This window comes from Danio rerio, chromosome 8, assembly GCF_052040795.2.
Source record: "Danio rerio strain M-AB ecotype USA chromosome 8, GRCz13ab, whole genome shotgun sequence".
Taxonomy (NCBI): domain Eukaryota; kingdom Metazoa; phylum Chordata; class Actinopteri; order Cypriniformes; family Danionidae; genus Danio; species Danio rerio.
The window spans coordinates 17,517,938-17,539,385 of NC_141028.1; the positions used below are offsets into that span (position 1 = coordinate 17,517,938).

General features: G+C 36.3%; 1 protein-coding gene across 21 annotated transcripts in view; it reads right to left on the reverse strand.

The window, feature by feature from the left end:
* Nucleotides 1–21,448, reverse strand: part of agbl4 (AGBL carboxypeptidase 4) — a 680,504-nt gene that overhangs the window by 309,694 nt on the left and 349,362 nt on the right. For 20 of the 21 annotated variants that reach the window (XR_015497064.1, XR_015497066.1, XR_015497062.1 and 17 more), the window contains 1 exon segment: nucleotides 11,320–11,536. Coding sequence is in view for 5 of the 21 variants with exons in the window: in XM_087263312.1 (XP_087119438.1) it covers nucleotides 11,320–11,536 (217 nt within the window). In the remaining 16 variants the exon portion in view is untranslated. 21 annotated transcript variants of the gene reach the window in all.

Sequence of the window (21,448 nt, forward strand, 5' to 3'; positions counted from 1 at the left end):
TCCTCACAGCTACGACAATGAAGCAAACATACAGATCTAAGGGCGTAACTTTGGTTTGAGAAGTTTGGGGAAACAAAACGTGGGAAAACTTTCGATTTAAATGTCATTTCCTTTATTTACGTACAGTTGAAGTTAAACCCACTGTATAACATCTTTCGTAATAGAAAGTTAATACATTTATATTGATTATAGTTATAGTTATTGTAAAGACATTACAAACTACACATTTTAAAAATAAATGTTATGCTTCTCTTGATTTTTCATGCTTATTAAAATTTTATTTTATATTTTTCCCAACATATTAATGTTTTCCATTTTACAGAAAAGGTTTCCATATCCACTTATTATTAGCAATTTAGTTTATAGTTTTTATAAGAAAGCTAGGAGTATGTTTAAAAAACAAACAAACTGGTCCAGTATGTGGAAAATTGTTTTCTAGTGTTAGCACAAGCTTATTTTCATCTGGTGTTTTTTTTTCTAGGATGATCTGGCAACATTACTCTGTCAACAAGCGTTCCCTGTGATTTCTTGCACTGCACATACTGTATATAAGAGAGAGAGAGAGAGAGAGAGAGAGAGAGAGAGAGAGAGAGAGAGAATGTTGATACAAATTTAAATGCATCAACAACTGCTTGTTTAGTTTGGTTCTGTGAACACACTGTCTGCTACGGTAAAAGTTTTAATATACATTATGTGGTTGTCAAGCTTGCATTATTTCAGGGGTTTCAGTAGTTGCTCAATGCAGTTGTTTCTCCAGTAAATCACTGAATAGTGTGTGTGTGTGTGTATAGAAAACAATTAAGAAGTAACCTAACAGCATGGCCAAAGTGTTCTGCAATTGTTACAAACTAAAGTTCAATAATCTAATACTGCTTACAACAATTTTTCTTAAGATTTATCATTAGACTTGTGTCTTAATTGTGCACGATTCTCCCTGATATGCTTATTTTGTATACTTTGGGGAAAAACTGGAGTTGAAATGATTTATTGAGGGAATTCGACAAACTATTTGAATCATACTGTAATTTCAGAAGTGAAAAAGCACACAAATAATGATTTCCTTACTGTCTGGGTGATGTTCAAAAAATTGAGTGTTTGCAAAATAGAAGCTCTAAACTCGCACAGATGAAAAACAATTACACGAACGAGGGGACAATTACCTTACAATTGGCCTCTATCTGTGAATCATTAAAATAACAGCCTCATTTTCTTTGGACTAATGTTGGACTTTCATTTTTTTCCCCTTGCACATACTACAAACATTTACAAAATCCAGGCTTCTGTTGTTGTAGATATAAGAATATTGAACATTTTTATCCATTTCTCAGTAAATATAGGCAACGTATTCTGTGGCATTGAAACAAAGCAGTCATATCTATTCTTATTTAAAAACAGAAATAAAGAAAGAAGATCAACAAAATGTTCTATTCTATTTTATAATGTATATGCACACATGCACTGATGTATATGAGCCTGTGCAAATTATAGCCTTTGTTTCCTGTTCTTAGCTGACAGGAGTGACACCCGGTGTGATCTTCTGCTGCTGTAGCCCATCCACCTCAAGGTTAGACACGTTGTGAGTTCAGAGATGCTCTTCTGCATACCTCGGTAGTAATGAGTGGTTATTTGAGTTACTGTTGTCTTTCTATCAGCTCAAATCACTCCGGCCATTCTCCTCTGACCTCTGGCATTTGCACCTACAGAACTGCTGCTCACTGGATATTTGTAAACCCTGGAGATGGTTGTGCGTGAAAATCCCAGTAGATCATCAATTTCTGAAATACTCAGACCAGTCCGTCTGGCTCCAACAACCAAGTCACATTCAAAGTCACTAAAATAGCCTTTCTTCCCCATATTCAGTTTGAACTGCAGCAGATCGTCTTGACCATGTCTACATGCCTAAATGCATTTTGTTGCTGCCATGTAATTGGCTGATTAGGAATTTGCATTAACGAGCAGTTGGACAGGTGTACCTAATAAACTGGCCGCTACATACATACTGTATACTGTAAAACAAATACATAATTAAATACCATAGAAAGCCCTGAAATGAATTGAAATTACAAGAAAAATATCTGTCATTGTATAAATCAGACGATACAGATGTAAAAGTGAATCTACAGTTGTAAAGGGAAATATGGAGAGACAGAGAGAGACGTGAAGTGAAGCAGAGAGTGCCGGTCAGGCCCTCAGGCTGGATTCTGTCTGTCTGCTTGTCTTTGAGTCTCCGCTCTTTGTTGCAGTAAGTGCTCTTGCTAGTCTGTCAGATCCACAACTGTTGCTCTGTCTCTTTCTCGGGCTCCACATCTGGAGAAGGGCAGGCACTCGGAATTCAGCACAACAAGCCACCTGTGTGCGGGAGCAGGCCTAGAGTCACGTGACCGCTCTCTATTGAGATTGACGGGCTCTTTGCCAACGAAAACTGACTGAAGGTTGCTTGAGAGGAGAGGATGAAACTAGGGATCTCTGTCTAGACAGACAGGTCATCTGAGTCATGGTAACTGAGCATCAACAAAGACCCAGAGGCCTCCGGTTTTTATGCAAAACAAACATTCCTAAATACTTCATGCGATACATTTCTTTTAATCTACAGAAGATCATGCTGCTTGAGGTCTGTACGACATACTGTACACTTCAATAATTCACATCCATAAATGCAGATCTGAGTTTGAGCGATTTCAAATATTCAAATGGCTCCAGCGTTTCACATTTGGACACGGATAATGGATCTGGATGTGCAACCTTCAAAACAGCTTCATTCTGCATTTGCTGATGCGAACTTGACGTTGGAAATGGGCAACGGCAAACAGGCGAGCTGACGGTAGAAGAAGCTTCTACGCATAATCATCCATCAAAGCGACTGTCAAAACGCGCTATGCTTCTCTGTCTTTCTAATGCTGTTAAAGGACTTTGATGACTAAAGATACAATAAACAGATGTGACGATTGCTGTTGAACATGACAGTTGTTGCAAGTCTGCATTTTGGTCCATATGAGAAGATTTGGACACTGCATGTGAAGTCACTCAGATGAATTCCTTATTATGACGTGCTGAATAGAGATAATTTTGATTTACTAGTTGTTGTTTTGCAGATGTAAATGTAAAATGTTAACTAACTAACTAACTAACTAACTAACTAACTAACTAACTAACTACCTAACTAACTAACTAACTAACTAACTAACTAACTAACATGATAAAGATACACTATATCACTGCCTCTGGCAATGTCCTAAAATACAATTATTTTGGATAGAGATACTGTAATTGAATGTATGTCAGACATGTTTAATATTAAAGTGTCTTTGAATGACAAGCTCTGTATCCTATGGAACTTACAATTGGAAAGACAAACATTTTGGATTGTAGTTTTCTTCAAGCTAGAAGGGCTATTGCATTGTGCTGGAAACACATGGGGCCCTATCATACACTCTGCGCAATAAGGCACAACTCTTCTTTCCACAACTTGGTTCTATTTTCAAGATCAACGCAACCTAGATTTTTCCTTATTTTCAGCCGCGTTATTTAAATAGCAAATCCATTTGCGCCACTTTGTGGACTTATGAGAGTTCCGGTCAAGAAAAGAGTGTGTTAAGGCACATTGTTGGTGCGTTGCTATTTTGAGAGCAAGACTAAAGTCCTGCGCAGAGTTAGTTGTGTGCCTTGCTTTCACATTGCTTACAACATGCAGGATATACAGTACAACATCGTTTCCTTATCCACGAAAGAGTGAAAGTATCCTCTCGCTGCAGATGCTGTTTAGCTCTTTAAAGTGGATTCGGACATGCCCTTAATGCTTTTGTGCCCTGCGCTTTAGACTTTGCACCTAGATCATTAAACTAAAGCCCATGGACTGTATTGAACTGGAGAGACATATATCACCAAAGGCAAGCAGAAGGACTTTGAGAGAACCATATATGAATATTAAGTAAATTGCATGCTTGTTAACATGCAATTTTATTTTTTTACTGTAACATTGTTTTTGCTATTTTGTCAATATTTATTGTTCAAAGTTTAAAATCCTTATTTTATTTTATTAGTTATTTCATTTGAAAGCGTATATGTGTGTATGTATTTGTATATATACATATATAGGAAGGATGAGGGGCGACGCGGTGGCTCGGTAGGTAGTGCTGTTGCCTCACAGCAAGAAGGTCACTGGTTTGAGCCTTGGCTGGGTCAGTTGGCATTTCTTTGTGGAGTTTGCATGTTCTCCCCAAGCTCGCATGGGTTTCCTCCGAGTGCTCGGGTTTCCCCCACAGACCAAAGATATGGGGTACAGGTGAATTGGGTAGGCTAAATTGTCTGTAGTGTTTGAGTATGAATGAGTGTGTATGGATGTTTCCTAGAGATGGGATGCAGCTGGAAGAGCATCCTTGTGGATGCCCTTCCAGATGCCCTGTCGTAGGGGGAAAAATTTATAAACATGTTTGGTAAAAAAAACTAACTAGCTAACAAACAAACTAACTTACTAAGTAGCTAAATAAAATCAAATAAAACAATAACAATTTTTAATAAAATAATGCCCAGTGAGGTTGAGAACTAGCAGTAATGAGATAAATATAACTGAGGAGGCAAGACAAGATGAAATGAGATGAAGTTAAGATAAAATAAAATAAAATAAAACAACTAAAATAACAATAAAATTAAGGGCTAGTATAATATAAATAATAAAGACAAAAAAAATCCCTGATCTAATGCAGCAAGAACCATTTTTAAGTATCTGAATAATTTTTGGGGCCACTGGGCCCCTTTTGCCATTTCATTAGCATGTACAGTGCCTTTTTATAATTCATATACAAGATATAATGTTAGATATAAAGCTAGAATGAAGGGATGGATACTGGATGAGAGAAAAAAGTGAGGGAGGGACATTTGAAAAGAACAAGAGAGAGTGAGCGTGAATGTATTTGTATGCATGGCCATAGGGGCATTTTATGGCCTTATTTGTCTTTTTATGTCCTCTGTTCTTGGGTATGTGGCAGTACAACACTCTTAATGACCTGCGGAGATGGAGGAGAGAGGGAAAGAGAAAGGGGGAATGGAGAAAAAGAGAGCGGGATGAGGCTACAACAGCTTGGACTGCAGTAGTAAAACACTCTCTGGTGTAACACAGACGTGATGTACTTAAACAGAGGCTCTGTGAGGTGGAACTTAAACTGCGCACACACCCTCACACGTGCTATAGGTAAAGCACCAGAGAACAAGCCTGGATTCAGTGTAATACTGGGATTACTTCTCTCATATCTTTCACTTCTCAATGAGGCAAGTAAATGCGAACAGAGTTCCACAAAAAGAGCTGTCTAGTTCATCTCAATTACCTCTTTTGCTCTGTTAATGCTTCGCCTTAGAGGGTCAAACGCATTTTTTTTTTTTTTTAGAAATATGCTAGCTGGTGAGGTGTAGATGAGCAGAAATGTTTGCATTCACATTTTGCAAGATGTTTTCAGTCGAGTGACATACACATAATTAGTGTCTAAACAGCATGTCAAGTGCAAATACATGCTTTTTTGTGTTTTAAAAAGTGCAAAGGCTAGTAAATAGTTTTAATTTAATATATTTCGGGTTTATTTCTATATATTTGTATATATTATTTGTATACAGTTGAAACCATATGTTTATATACACTATAAAAAAGGAACCATTATACAAAAAAAAAGTCTGATGGTAAATCATACAAAATGTTTACTATTATAGGTCCGTTAGGATTATAAATGATTTACATTTGCTAAATGCCAGAATAATGAGAGATTTTTATTTATTTTTTTTTTTTGAGAATTTTTTATTTACTTCTACACAGTCAAAAGTTTATATACATTTCCTTGTTTATTTTTTATTTTTTTATTTTTTGCTTTGCTTGTAAACTGAATAAGTTTGGTCAAATGTTTTGGGTATCCTTCCATAAGCTTCTCACAATAGTTTGAAGGAATTTTGGCCAATTCTTCATGAAAGAACTTGTGTAATTGTAGGCTGTTTTGGTCGCACAAGCTTTTTCAACTCTGCCCACAAGTTTTCTATAGGATTGAGATCAGGGCTTTGTGATGGCTATTCCAAAACACTCACTCTGTTTCCCTTAAAGCACATTTTAACTAATTTGGCAGTATGCTTAGGGTCATGGTCTGCTTGGAAGACCCATTTGTGGCCAAGTTTTAATTTTCTGGCTGATGTCTTGAGATGTTGCTTTAGTATTTTTACATAATGTTCTTTCTTCATGATGCCATCTGCTGTGAAATGGACCAGTCTTTCCTGCAGCAAAACAGGAAAAGATCAGAAACTTTTTTTTTTTTGATTCTGGCTTGCTGATTTTCTCATGTTGTCACACAAGGGAAAAGATCAGAAACTTCCAAAACCTTGACGCTATCATCTGAGCTTTTTCAGAGGAATAATAATCTTATTGTATGTAAACTTGACTTTCAAGAAAAGTTAAACCAATTTCTTAAAAAATATCTCTATTAAACATAAAAGAAACAAATTTGATAATCCTAACTTAACTAAAAGAGCAAAAGGATAGTTGGTTTCGGTTTTGGTTGGCACTGGAATTGGAACATGCACGTTGCAGATGTGAGTGCACGGTAAGTGTTCTCAATTATTGTGTGCTCGTGTCTTACTTTCAGTCTTCTGTTGTGGTGGTTCATGTGCTTTAGTGTTGTGTTTCATGTGAACACGCAGTTAATAAGTCCTGTTTGTAAGTGAGCACATGGCTTTTGCTGTTTCTTTGTGTCATTTGCTCCTGTCTGTAACCCACCCTTTGAGACCTCTGTTGTAAAAACATTATTTACAGTTTATTTAGGTCACCTATTTGTTTGTTAATTATTTCTCCTTATAGTCTCCTCATGTCAGCTGTCCTGTGCCAGTTCGTCATCGTTCTTCATGTCGAGTGATTTCCAGTCCAGTCTAGTTTTTTTGGTAATGTTTTTCCCTGTCTCAGGTTATTTTTGTTGTCTTTTTAATTTATTTTTTAAATTAATAAATAACCATTTTAATTCCTTGGATGCTGGATGCTCATCCTTTCCTTATTATTAATTATGCAACTACTAGTTTTTAACAGTTAAAGTTATAATATTAACCTGCAGTTATATAGCATATAGGTAATATCCACGTGTACACGTTTTATGAAGTGTATTTGTATATTAAGAGTGGGTGTTGTCCTCAAAGACTTTGATGGTTGGCATCATCTATTCACTGTTCTTGGATCCCATCAAACAGACTATCATGAACTTTTGTAAATCTTGTTGCATGATTCCTTTAAAATATCACACCCAAACATCCTCTCATTCACTGGATCCTTTAAAATTTCTACTACAATAAATTTTGTGATTCAGTGATGGGAGAAAACTGAAAAAGTTGAATTGGGGCAGTGACCCAGAAGGGAATAAGGTTTAAGGGGTTAGCGTAGTGGAGGCCTGCTTTTACAAACTGTTTGAGCAAAATTTATACCATCATGGAGTGATAAACTATTGAAAGACATTCTTGCAAGATCCCTGCCTTCATTGATGCCGTGACCCGGGGTGCTGTGAACATTAGGGGTTGAGTGTAATGGAGGAACATAAGAGATGTGTGATTAAAGCTCATGTAATTTGTGTCATTCTTAAGTCCATGAAACATTAAGGAGATGATAAAAAAGATGGGTGTGAACACCAGACAGACAACAGCCGACTGAAACAAGAAAGTACGTTCAGCATCTGCTTGAAAGGATGTATCTGTATTCTCATTCCACCAAAAAAACAACCAGACCTAGTGCTGCATACATACAAACAATAAACAAAGCAGTCTTTAGTGCACTTTCATAGTATGCCCCTCCACAGAGGGATTTACTTGTGTAAATATGTCTGATGACCTGGTTTTCCATATCATTTGTAAATAAAGAAATGTGAAAAAACTACACCCAGCTTCTTTGTGTTCCCCCTTCCCGCTTAGTTTCATGATTTCCCTTTTTTGTTCTTGCGCATTTGTAGCTGAACAGCCAATCAGAGTTCTCTCTTTCATCGACTATTGGTGCCGATTCTACTTGCTGAATTGGACAACCTCCCACTAAAGTGAGCCGACGAGGGAATATGTGGAACTCCCCAAAAAAACTAGCCTGAAAAAGTAGGTAATCACACACAAATATATTTTAGGAATGTCTTGCATTTTAACTAGGGTTAAAGATTATGATAATGAAAATAATGCAGTTAGATCTACCTTTTACTCTCTAGCTTTCATGCTTGAAGGGATACCACAGGATGTATATAATAAAAACCAGATATGTACAGTATATTACATATACTTTTACTAAGTGCAGGAAAAACTATAACAATATTTTGGATGAAGACACACCCTTAAACAATAGCACAGTGGAAAGAAAAACTTGAATCCAAATATAGAATATATGACTGCCTAACTTCAATTGACATTGGATATTTTTAAACAAAGATGGGCACCTGTTACTATGTATCTGAACATGGCAACAGGACATAGTATTTCCAGCTGTATCCTTTGAAATTTAAACTTATGTATGTGTTTTTTAGCTGCTGTTTACTGCTGTAAAATGTTTTAATGTATAAAAAAATAGCCTGACAAATGCTCATAGATGAGCCAACACTACCAACTTGGACACACCTGGCCTCAACCCATACTTAAAATGTTGAGTCAAATTCTGCTTTAAATGCTATGAGTTCAAGAGAAGAAGGACTATATTGGTGCTGTGACCCAGAGGAGGGGTGAGTGTAATCGAGGCCAGCTGGTAAGAGCTGTCCTGATAAAACCAACACGCTCTTAAGGCAATTTGAAACTATTTGATTTATTGGCTAATTCGTATGACTTCCTACAATCCCATTGGTAAAATTGAGTACGATTTGCTCATCCCTCAATGATGGTTGGGTTTAGGGTTTGGATGCCATGGCTCCTTTTTAAAATTGTACACTTAAACAAATTATCTACTTAACTGACACAATGTAAAATAGTTACATTTCCTCGTGAGATCAGGCTGGAAAAAACTGGCCTCAAGGGGCTCTTTAGTGACTGACACTAGGGGCTATGGCCTTTAGCCCCCTTAATAGCATGCCTGACTCTCATGCTGAAAATCCACTCCCATGAGTGAATTCCACTGTAGTAGTGCGAATAGAACTGGAAGGGTCACACTGGTGCTGTGACCCAGATCCGAGTGAGGTTTAGGGTGATGTGTGTAACCAAGGCCAGTTCGTAAGAGCTGTTCAGGTAAATCTCACTCCCCTGGCCTCATAAGTGACACTACAAGCAGTGATCATTGGCATACTTGTTAGTGCACCCACCTTTCATGAGAGGCTTAATGTAATGTGCATTTTTATATAGAGCATTTTTGTGTTTGGCTACACAATCATGAGGGGGTTTCTCCACACCACCACCAGTGTGCAGCAATGGGTGATGCTACGGCAGCCACAGGACAATGGCGCCAGCGCTCACCATACACCAAATACAGGGGGAGTGGAGAGACGTTGATAGAGCTAATTCAGTGGATGGGGATGATTTGGAGGCCATGACGGGTAAGGGCCAAAGGAGAGGGGTTTTGGCCAAGACACCCAGACACCCCTTCTCTTTATGAGAAATGCCATGGGATTTTAAATAACTGATTAATAAACCGACAGTTTCTTATTTTATGTTGATGTATATTTAATTGATAAAATATTTAATGATCTTGCACCACCACCCCTCAAACAAAGTGTGATTGTTGGCAAGGACAATATAAGACAGACTAGGTCACCGGTTAGAGGTGATTGTTCAGTTAGGGCCTACTCACACAATGCTATACGAACCGTGCCCAGGCCCGTTTCCCGGATCCATTGAGAAGTGTGAGTGCGCTGAATCGGGCTCACTTCACTTGGGCTTATTTTCGACATAACTAAAGAAATCTCCACTGTGCTGAGCGAGAGTGCTTCTGATCAGCGCATCATCGATGACGTAAGCGTGCACAGGCCCGAATGAAATGTGAGTGCGGGCCGTCGGGGTAGACGGGAAGAGGGACAAGCGTGCTTTGGCCCGGTTCAAGGCAACTATACATAGTGTGAGTACGCCCTTAAACTTAAGATAACTGCTTTGGGACAATCAGTTTTTTAGTTAGAACAGCAGAAAGATCGAATAACATACCAGTGTATATCAGAGAGAGTATCACTTTTAATCATTTTAAAACTAAATAATTAAAAAAATATGCAGCCACTGATTTGATTACATTTTACTGATAATGATGTATTGCATGTATTGTATTGTAAGTGTATAATGTATTATTTTTTACCATGAAATTTGTTACAACTTCCTGCCCAGGGACTACAGATGTAAATTAGCTTTATAGCTAACTCTGGCACAACATGTCATGTTAAACATTGTCCCTGTATAAAAAAAATAATAATAAAATAAATAAATAAATAAAAATAAAAAAACACAGAGAGTCAGGACCTCGGTTTGACATCTCATCCGAAAGACGGCGCTCACTGACAGGATGGTGTCCCCTTCACTTTACTGGGGCATTAGGATGAGCGCCCCCTGCTGGCATCACTAACCCCACTTCCAACAGCAACCTAGTTTTCCCATGTGGTCTCCAATCCTGGTTCTGACCAGTCTCAGCCCTGCTTAGCTTCAGTAAGTAACTGGTTTTGGGCTGCAGGGTGATATGGCTCTGGCTACATTGGGGCAACTCCTAATTGGAGCAGCGTGAGTGCAACTGGATGGGTTACACCTATAATATCTTACGAACAGTGCCACCTGTTGCTCATGTTGTGTAGCAGCAGTTCCTTGTAATAGTGACCAAAATCCAAAATAATTTTCCAGTCTGAGCGGAAATGCTCTAGTCCACACAGAAAAATTTTGCACCCCTTAAACCTGTATTTCAATTCCATCATTGCTTTTAACATATAGTTTTGCCATTTATCCAGCACTGATATATTTGCCCTTTCAAATCCCATTTCATGTGAAACAGATTTTTTTTTTTTTCCATTGACACCATATTTCTTATCAATAAATGTCCTTTCATCAGTGGCTTCCCGTGCCTGGCTCTCCTTGACGAACGTAAAAGTGATGAAGGCCCTAAAAGAGGGCTTTAATCTCTTGAGCATTCCTAATGAGTTTTCCTCTACAATTATTTGATAAGAGCGCAGACGGGACTGTAGGCAGTGTGAATGATCCAGTACCTGTGTGTTCACACACCGTCATGCATCCTCAAAGACACTTACATGTGTGCGCCCCCTTATAGAAAATAAGATTGCCGTGCACAGCAGATAGAGGAAGATGCTAACATAATAAAAAATGACAGAAACACCTGAAAAAACAGGCGCTAAAACACATGTGGTGTAGAAACATGCATTGACTAACCACACTGAGGCCCAGCTGTTCTCGCTGCAGGTAATCGAGGTTTCTGCGCTCCAGGCTGGCCAGGTAATGTTGCAGACGCGAATAGGTGTAGGGGTAGCAGTATGCAAACTGATAAACATCATCCTCTCGGTCGAAACAGAAGGCGAAAGACATCACGTAGTTCCTCCGATGATCAGGGCAGCGGTAGTAATACACATTCTTGGCTGGAAGTCTTTGCCTGTGAGAAAGAAATAAAGAAAAACAATGGTAATAAGATGTGCTCTATTTGCTTTCTCAACAAATATCCATTGGTTAATGTGATGTTGATATGAGAAATCAAAAGTTTGAGTTCATAATCTTTAATCATCAGTTCTCGTTTTATGTAAGCAAGGCTGCATATGTAGGAAAATAATATTAATCAGCCATAGCATCAACATCACAATTCAATCAACAACTGCATTATCTTCTGTTTAATGTTCTGTTTTACTTGGAAATTTCTTACATGACTGATGACTGAAGTTCAATGAGCTGCAAATGCAAAAGTCAAGCGAAAATAAAACAAAGATCGTGAAAAAGGTGACGTATAGAAAAAAAATAAAATAAAAAAAATAAAATAAAAAATAATAGAAAAAAAATTAATAAAATAAAAAAATTAAAAAATGAAATAAAAATTAAATTAAATAATAAAAAATAAAATAGATAAGGAGATAATAAAAAGCAATGACACAGGCTAATTATTAAAATAAAATAAAATAAAATAAAATAAAACAGATAAGGTAATAAAAAGACTTAATGACACAGGCTGAAAAATAAAATAAAATAAAATAAAATAAAATAAAATAAAATAAAATAAAATAAAATAAAATAAAATAAAATAAAATAAAATAAAATAAAATCCAGAACTGAAAAGCTACTTGTGATGCAAAATAACAAAGTCAAATAATGACAAATAAAACTTTACACAGTAAGGGGTAGATGACACCAAATGCACTTTTCTATTCTAAAAACGCGTAAAAAAAAAAAAAGACACAAATTCAGGGTATCAGGGTATTCGCAAGTCGTCAACTGTCCGCAGAGAACACTATTCAAGTTTTGCCATGCATATTTCATATTAAATAACATTCAAATGTGGGCATCTGGTGTGCGATACTTCCAACCGTCATGTGTGCGCCGAGCAGCAAATCCGGTGCGCAACCCGCTAAACACTGCTGTCACTTAAACAGAAACCTTGCCTCTGCTTTTATCTGTTGCACTTAATGTGCTATATTGGCACTGATCGCCAGTTACACACTAGTGGACCAATCAGAACAACTCGGAGGCAGGGTAAGAGTTGCAAGCTTCTGTGTAGCAAGTTAAAATGGCAACATGGCGGAACCACCTCTGAGCTCTGTAAATCACGTTTACAGTTTGACGGTTTGGAATGAATACATGTATTATTACATGCCTAATATAGATAAAATATCTTATTTTTGCCTTTGCTTTTAACCTGTCGTTCATTATATTCTTTTACTGTAGACTGGAAATCCTGGGTTGTAGCTAGAGGGCATAGGCTGCATAAAACATATGCCAGAATAATTGGCAGTTCATTCTGCTGTGGCAACCTCTGAAAAAGAGACTAAGCTGAAGGAAAATGAAGGAATGAATGAGACTGGAAACCCAAACTGATCAGTCATCCACATCAGCATTCAGTGCTGTTCAGTTGTCTCTCTCTCTCCTCTTAAAAAAATACCCCATCTAGATGAAGGTAAACACAAGCAGCAAACTGTAAACAATGAGCGTTTCTGCAGTGCACAGTGAGAAGAGTGAACAATGAAAGCGATGTTATTTGCATATAAAATGATATACTGTGCTGTTAATCAGTTTTATGTGGAGCCGCTGAAAGTAAATCTGCACATCTGCAGAAAGAGAGAGAGAGAAAGAGAGAGAGCAAACAGCAGTGAAGGACAGGCAAAGAACACAGGACTGAAGGCAATGGAGGGAATAACAGAGGAGAAGATGAGAAAGAGAGGAAGATCCGACTGACTGTGGGACAGAGAGAGAGATCAGATGGAGATGCTATCAGTATGGACAGAAGCTTCCACAAGGCCAGACTGATAAGAGAGAGGAAACAGCTCTCTGAATTCAGCCTCCAGTTCTTCCAGATCACTCTTTTCTGCTGAAGAACTCGCATACTCACTGTACACAACTGATGGAGGACTGGGGGAGTTTCTTTGTTTGAACGATTGACAGTTATAAACACACAGCTGTTCCCTTATCTTCAGTCAACCACGCGCATAAATACAGACAAACACAGAGATGTATATAGTGCAAGTCAAAATCATGAGGGTATATTGAAAAAAAACAAATCCTATTTAAAGCTGGGACTATAAACTTTTGTTAGGATTAGAAACATTTTAAAGTAAAAGAAAGTTGAAACCATTTAGACTTTTGCACTGGGGTAAATAATCATTTCACAATTAAAATAAACAACAATAATATTAAAGGGATGGTTCCCCCCAGATGAAAGTGTACTCACTATTTACTCTACTAAGTGAATCTTTCTTTTGTTGAACACAAAACAAGATATTCTGAATGTTGGGGGGGAAAAGCAACCACTGACTTTCATAGTAGGAACAAAAAATACTGCGGAATTAATGGCTGTTTTTGCTCACTTGTACATTTTTGAAAATATCTTTATTATCTTTACTATACATATTATTATAGAATTGTCATTTTTGTGTGAACTACCCCTTTAAGGTAACACAACTTAAACCTTTAAAATTATTGATATTTTGTTGTAAAAAATAATATTTCAATTAAATATTTAAATATGATATATCCTATACTTTTATTTATTTAAGAAAAAAATATATACATTTAGGCACTTATTATGGATAATAACTACTTCTGAACAGTTATTTTATATTGCAATCACACACACACACACACACACACACACACAAACACACACACACACACACACACACACACATACACACACACACACACACACACACAAACAATATTACAACTTGTACTGTTTTTTGATTAAATAAATGCAGCCTTGATGAGCAACATTGAAAATAGATGCATCCTTGGTGAGCAAATTTTAAAAAATCCTTCTGGCCCCAAACTTTTAACCGGTAGTGTATGTAAAATAAGTTTAAACAACACAATTCTTGATTTTTTGGGACAACATAGTTGTTTTATGTTTAGTCTACTTAAATGTGTTAACTTAATCGATTTGTGTTGGGACAACCTGATTGAATGTGGAACCCTGCATTTTTTACTGTGCAGTTTGGAACATTTACCTTTGGCCCACAGCCCTCAATCAAATTTGGGTTTCGGTTCTTCATAACAAAATATTTGGGCACCCCTGGTTTAAATGAGAGTGAATAAAAGATAAATAAAGACGAAAGACTATAAACTGAAATAAAATAAATAGGAGGGAAAATGAAAGAAAGAAAGAAAGAAAGAAAGAAAGAAAGAAAGAAAATGTTGCATTACTGCAAAATGTTTAATTAAATAAATGTCTGATTTTAAATCTACACTGTGAATGATCTATTAAATACCAAAAGACTTCAGCGGAGGCAGGTGAAATTTTACTATATTGGCACTGATCGCCATTGTGTTAAAAAGGAATTATGTTTTTATTCTAATAAGTTCATCATGAAAAAAATATATAAATTATATACTGTACATATTACATTATTGAATGCAATTAATAATATGAACTAAATTAACAAAATTACCCATGGACACTAATAAACACTCAAAAAATATATATATTGCTACTTGTTCAACATACTTATGTAAAATGAACTTAAACAACACAATTCTTAAAACTGCACTTACATGCACTTAAATGTGTTAACTTAATCGATTTGTGTTGCGACAACCTGAATGAATTTTGCAGAACCCTGCAGTTTTTTACAGTGCAGTTTGGTATGTTTACCTTTAGGTCCTCTATAACAAAATTTTTGGGCACCCCTGGTTTAAATGAAAGAGAATAAAGTAAAAAAAAAATACAATAAAATTCATTATACACTGAAATAAAATGGAAAAGGAAAGGGCAGAATATATATTTAGCATTGCCTAATAAACTACATGCTTTAACACAGTATTTTGCTACTGCTGCATGTACACCTTTAAAGCTGAGCTATAACTATACACTCCTAATTTCTGGATACCAGGACTACTCCACGTGCTATCTAGTCAAGCGGTTTACAGAAATATACACACGCTCCTTGGTGTGTTTCCAGTAATAGTGAACCCCTCGGGTGCAGCGTTGTGATTGGCCATTTAAAAGAGCCTGCTCCACCCTGATGCTCATTAGGAAGCCCATGAGCAAAAAACAGCTAAGTAGAACTATGCAAATCTGAAAGCAGTGATGGTGGTTACACAGCATAACAGAGCATCATCTACACACACACAGACACAAGCACATACACGCACTCCTCTGCGACCTGAACAAAGTGAACCGCTGAGGCGAAATGAAAGTGAATTAGCTTTTCTCTGTGGAGGAAAAGACAGCAAATGAACGATCAAGCTGAGAAATGCTCTGGGGGACTTGGACGGCACTGTTATCTCTACACGTCTCCAAAGAGTGTTAACACACAGGACAGGTGCCTGCTCGGTCCAAGACACACACTCACAGACATGCATTTAATGACCTCTAATGCATGTCAGCATCAGAGACACATAGAGTTTATCATCAACATGTTATTGTCGATTCACATTTTAACATGCTCCTGTACTTATTTAAATGTTTATTGTTTTTATATAAGCATATACATTTAGGTATTTCTTTACGGATAGTAATTTATTTACACATTCTTATAAATACTTTGCAAAAGAATGCCATTTTTCATTTAGATGACTCAATATACAACTTTGCTCAAAAATGAAATAATAATAACAATAATAATAATAGTAATAAAAATAATAATATTAGTGCAGCACGGTGGCGCAATGGGTAGGAAGAGGATCGCTGGTTTGAGCCCCGGTTGGGTCAGTTGGCATTTATGTGTGTTTGTATGTTTATGTGTGACTTTGCATGTTCTCCCTGTGTTGACATGCGGTATAAGTTAATTGAATTTCGCTAAATTGGCTGTAGTGCATCTGTGTGAATGCAAAAGTCTATGTGTGTTTCCCGAGTTGCGGCTTGAAGGGCATTCGCTGCGTAAAACATATGCTGGATAAGTTGGCGGTTTATTCTGCTGTGGCTAACCTCTAATGAATAAACGAACTAAGCCAATAAAAAAATTAATGAATGATAATAATAATAATAATAATAATAATAATAATAATAATAATAATAATAATAATAATAATAATAATAATAATAAATCCAACCTGCTGGCCGTTTTCTGCAGGTTAGAATAATAATAATATTAATGACAATATTACTACTACTACTACTACTACTACTACTACTAATATTAATATTTTTAATAATAATAACAACAACAACAACAACAACAACAACAACAACAATAATAATAATAATAATAATAATAATAATAATAATAATAATAATAATAATTATAATAATAACAGAAACAATATTAAGACAAATAATAATACAACAACAACAACAACAACAACTATTATTGTTCATATGTTTTGTTATTATTTAAACAAATACTTAAAATCAATCCAATTAAGACTAATGTACGGAGGTCGAGAGAGCTTAACATGCTGCAATTTAAGAAAACACATGCAATTAGAAAAACACCAGCAAATTGAGAAAATATCTTTATCAGTTTGACAGCACACATGCTAAAAATCCTCACAACGCTTTTTCCACAATGCAAACAATAAATAAAACACACTGCATTTTCTCACAATGCAAACATTTTACGAAAACGCTGCATTTTCTCACAACACAATGGAATTTTTTTTTTTTACCCTAATAAATACAAAAGATACAGGAATCAGGATATTAAAATAAACAAACAAAAAAACTCAGCATTTAAAGATCACCTACAACTTTACTGAGCAGTCTCGGCACACTGGTGTCCGTCCTGTTTTTAGAACATTTCCTTTGTGTTCTGTTGTTGTGAGAAAATGCAGAACATTTTTGTAAATTGTTTGCGTTGTGAGAAAATGCAGCTCGATTTTAAAATTTGTTTGCGTTGTGAGAAAATGCAGGACGTTTTTTTTTATTATTTGTTTGCGTTATGAGAAAATGCAGCATATTTTTTATTTGTTTGTGTTGTGGGAAAATGTAGCGCTTTTTATTTTTTTTGTGTAAGGGAATATGCAGCAAGTTTTTTATTTGTTTGTTTTGTGGGAACATGCAGCACATTTTTTTATTTGTTAACGTTGTGGGAAAATGTAGTGCGCTTTTTATTTGTTTATGTTGTGGGAATATGCAGCAATTTTTTTATTTGTTTGCGTTGTTGGAATATGGAGCAAGTTTTTAAAATTTGTTTGTGTTGTGGGAAAATGTAGCACATTTTTTTATTTGTTTGCGTTTTGAGAATATGCAGCAACTTTTTCTTTATTTGTTTGCATTGTGGGAAAATGCAGCAAATTTTTTCAATTTGTTTGCGTTGATGGAAAATATAGCGCGTTTTTTTATTTGTTTGTTTTGTGGGATAATGCATAAATTTTTAAAATTAGTTTGTTTTGTAGGAAAATGCAGCAAGATTTTATTTGTGTTGTGGGGATATACAGCAAGTTTTTATTTATTTATTTGCGTTGCTGTCAAACATATTAAAACCTTCTTTTAATTTGCTAGGGCTTTTTGTAAGTCCATTTGTTTTCTTAAATTGCAGCACATTAAACTCTCTCGGCCACCATACTAACGACTAAAATAAACAGTTTTATATTTTAAACAAATGCTGTTTTTTTTTAACTATACATAAAAAACAGAATTCTGGACAAAACAATTCAGCACAATTTCCTCAAAAAACACTGAAGTCCCAATGGACCGGAAGCTGCAATCGTTATTATTTTCATATTGTGACGTAGTTCCTAGAGAAACAGAATTTTAAATAAGCAAACAGTGGGTGTGGCTTGTTTTTTCTACCTTGGCCTGATTGGATGCAGTAAAGTGGGCATTTCATTCAGAAAAATTGGGAAATGGGTTTTAGAAGAGCTATTACAACCTAACAGACTGCTTCTGCTCACCATTTCTGTTTGGTGTCAAAACTGACATTTGAAGTGGTTTGTTGTATGTTAATATGTTAAATACTGTAACCTAATAATAAAACAGAAAACAAACAGGAAGTGCATTTTCAGGTTTCAATAAAAGATTAGAAGGGCTAACTTTTTTTTTCTTAATGACATGCACAAATGAATTGTTCACCACAACACTAGCAATGTGAGCTAACAATCATATGGTTAGTTTTAATTTCTTGGAGACTTTAAGCATAAATAACAATAATAATAACAATAACAACAAAAATAATCAGAATAATATATTGAATAAAACAGCTAAAGTTTGAAAGATTTTTTTTTAAAGATTATTCTGGTCATTTGAATAAATTACAATTTTAGTCATTTTGACTTTTTATTACTTTTTAAAAATAGATAAACATCTATTTATTTATTTACAAATTATTAAAACATATTTATATCTAGTTAAATTGACTATTGGATCATGTAAAAAATTAAAATAATTATAATTCAGGGGTTATAAAAGTCTACAATAATAGTATTTATACTGTGTTTTTGCTGTTTCTGTTTACCAAGGAGCCTTGGTGAGACTGTCCCAAATAAAATAAAATATAAAACCATTTAAAAAATGTTAGATTAAAAACATTCAACACACATCATTTCATGTTTCCAATGCATTAACAAAAATAAAATACATACATTTTAAAATATACAGTATACTGTAAGTGTATGAGTCCACCAGCTGCAGTATCTGGCCTTTGTTTGAGTAGGGTTGAGTTCAAGACCCGCATCTGTTGTGTACCCGCAAACCCTTCCAAACACACACACACACGCTCACTCACCTCTCCCCACGCAGGGTTAATGAAACAGCGTGACACCTCACTTTATTTTTTTATTTATCTGTTTGGGCATTATCCCGGTTCCTCTCCAGCGTTTGACCTTGTTGGCTACTGAGTGAGTCGTGGCTATTGATTTTAATTACCCAGCGGGAATTTACTGCTCGCCTTTCCTGTGCCGCTGCGCCGCTATTGGCCAGAGAAAATAGCTTTGTGTGCTGAGAGAGAGAGAGAGGGAGAGAGAGAGAGAGAGAGAATCTCCAACCTGCTGGGCGTTTTTCTATCTGCGCTGCAATGTATGTTCTCCCCTCTATCATTCTCTCTCTCTCTCTCTCTCTCTCTCTCTCTGGTTGTGGCTGCTGGTAATTTGTTTTATCTAAATGATAGTGCCCCATGCCTCCCTGTGCTGGTGGATGTGGTACAATGCCCCCCGTTCCAAAACACATTTATCTCGCTGTGTGTCTGAGGGGGAAAAAAAACACAGGCCGGCGGACAATAACCTACACACACATGGCTTAACAATTCCAAACGTCAGTTTTATACACACTCCCCACCCTAAAGAATACACACACACAGTGAGTTGATGCTCTCTGGCTCTCTTTCCATATAGAGGAAAGGTCAGCGCCTGGAGCTCAAGGTCACTGGCTTTAAAAATGAAAGAGTTTTCATAACTTGTTTGAGAGAAACTAAAAGTTTCTTCAACTTGAGTGGACAGGGCTTATTCCTATGTGAATCTTTCTGCTGGTCAGAAGTTTGGTCACTGTTTTCAGTCCAAATTCCTTTAAATGTGGAGTCACTGAAGTGGTGAGAAACCTCAGATGCTTTTGTCCTTGTGGATGACCAGTCTTTTTTAGAGACTTGAATGTGTTAGTGACACCGTAAAGATCGCAGCACTTTGCCATTTTTATCTGATCAAGCTGCTGTCCAGAGGTTACAGTCACTTTAGAAGGGCTCACCATCTCACACATTAAGTGATGTTCTCTAATTCCAATCAGGGTATATAATGTCTGTTTTTATAGTGTTCTTCAGAATATACTGTAGTCATCTGAAAACCTATGGCACTTTGATTTTTTTATATGAAAACAATAATAATCAGATCTTAGCAGGTCTTAAAATATTGAAAATAAAGCCTCAGATTAACAACAATTTATAGCATTAGCTCAAATAAGTCAGACTCTGCTAATTTGATTCTTTAATTTAAGGTTTTAGCAGTTTTTGATCTGGAGCCTTAAGCAGGTCGCACACCAGAAGCGCCGATCGGCGCCGCGACAAGGCGCACACAAGACAGTTTAAAGTATCGCACACCAGACGCGCACATTCGAATGATATTTAACATGAAACTAATCAGATGGTGCTCTGTGGCGCGGCTGAAAAATGAACTGCGTCCTGAGCCGTGGCCGGGTGCCGCCGACAGCCGCCTACTTGCGGCGCCGGTGTGTGTATTCTGATAGAAACTTATGTTTAGAATTCTAAAATGCATGGCGCGGCGTGGCTTCTGGTGTGCGACCTGCTTATAGGTGTGCGTTAACACACTTTATTAAAAACTGGGTCACGCAACAGGACAATGATCTCAGATCTAAAACAGAAAAAAGCAAGGTGTTGCAATATTCCAGTCAAAGCCCAGCGCTTCTCCGGATCAATGAAATGGTGCGCAAAATCTCAAAAACTCCTCCACAATGATTACTTTGGGTAATTACTGCTGACTAACAGTAGTTTGTCACCCATGACTTTTCTATGTTGGCTTTATTTTGAGTAAATAAATAATGACATGCTGTGAGGTCAACATGTGATGGTGTTCATATGAAGTTTCATCTTACAGATTTAAAATATTATCATTTTAATTATGTCCTGCATGCTGAAAAGGAACACAATGGAATTCAATAGCGTATCCTAACTTTTTCACATGACTGTACGTAACTCGTTAAGATAATCTTAAGTGTAAGTAGGAAGTGTAATAAGCAAAGATAAAGAAAATTCGGACTTTTCATTTGGATTTGCCTATTTTACTCAAAGATTAAAAAGACCCAACTATGCACAAGAAGTGCTCATAACAAAACATTTCAGACATCACTTAGACAATCTAGAACATGGAAATAAGTGTAAAATATTTTTTCTTTCAGTAAGATGCATTAGCGCATCATAGAAGACAATATCTTTGACAAGAGAAGACAACAAAACTGTGGCACAGCATTTTCTGTTTGTATTTTTGG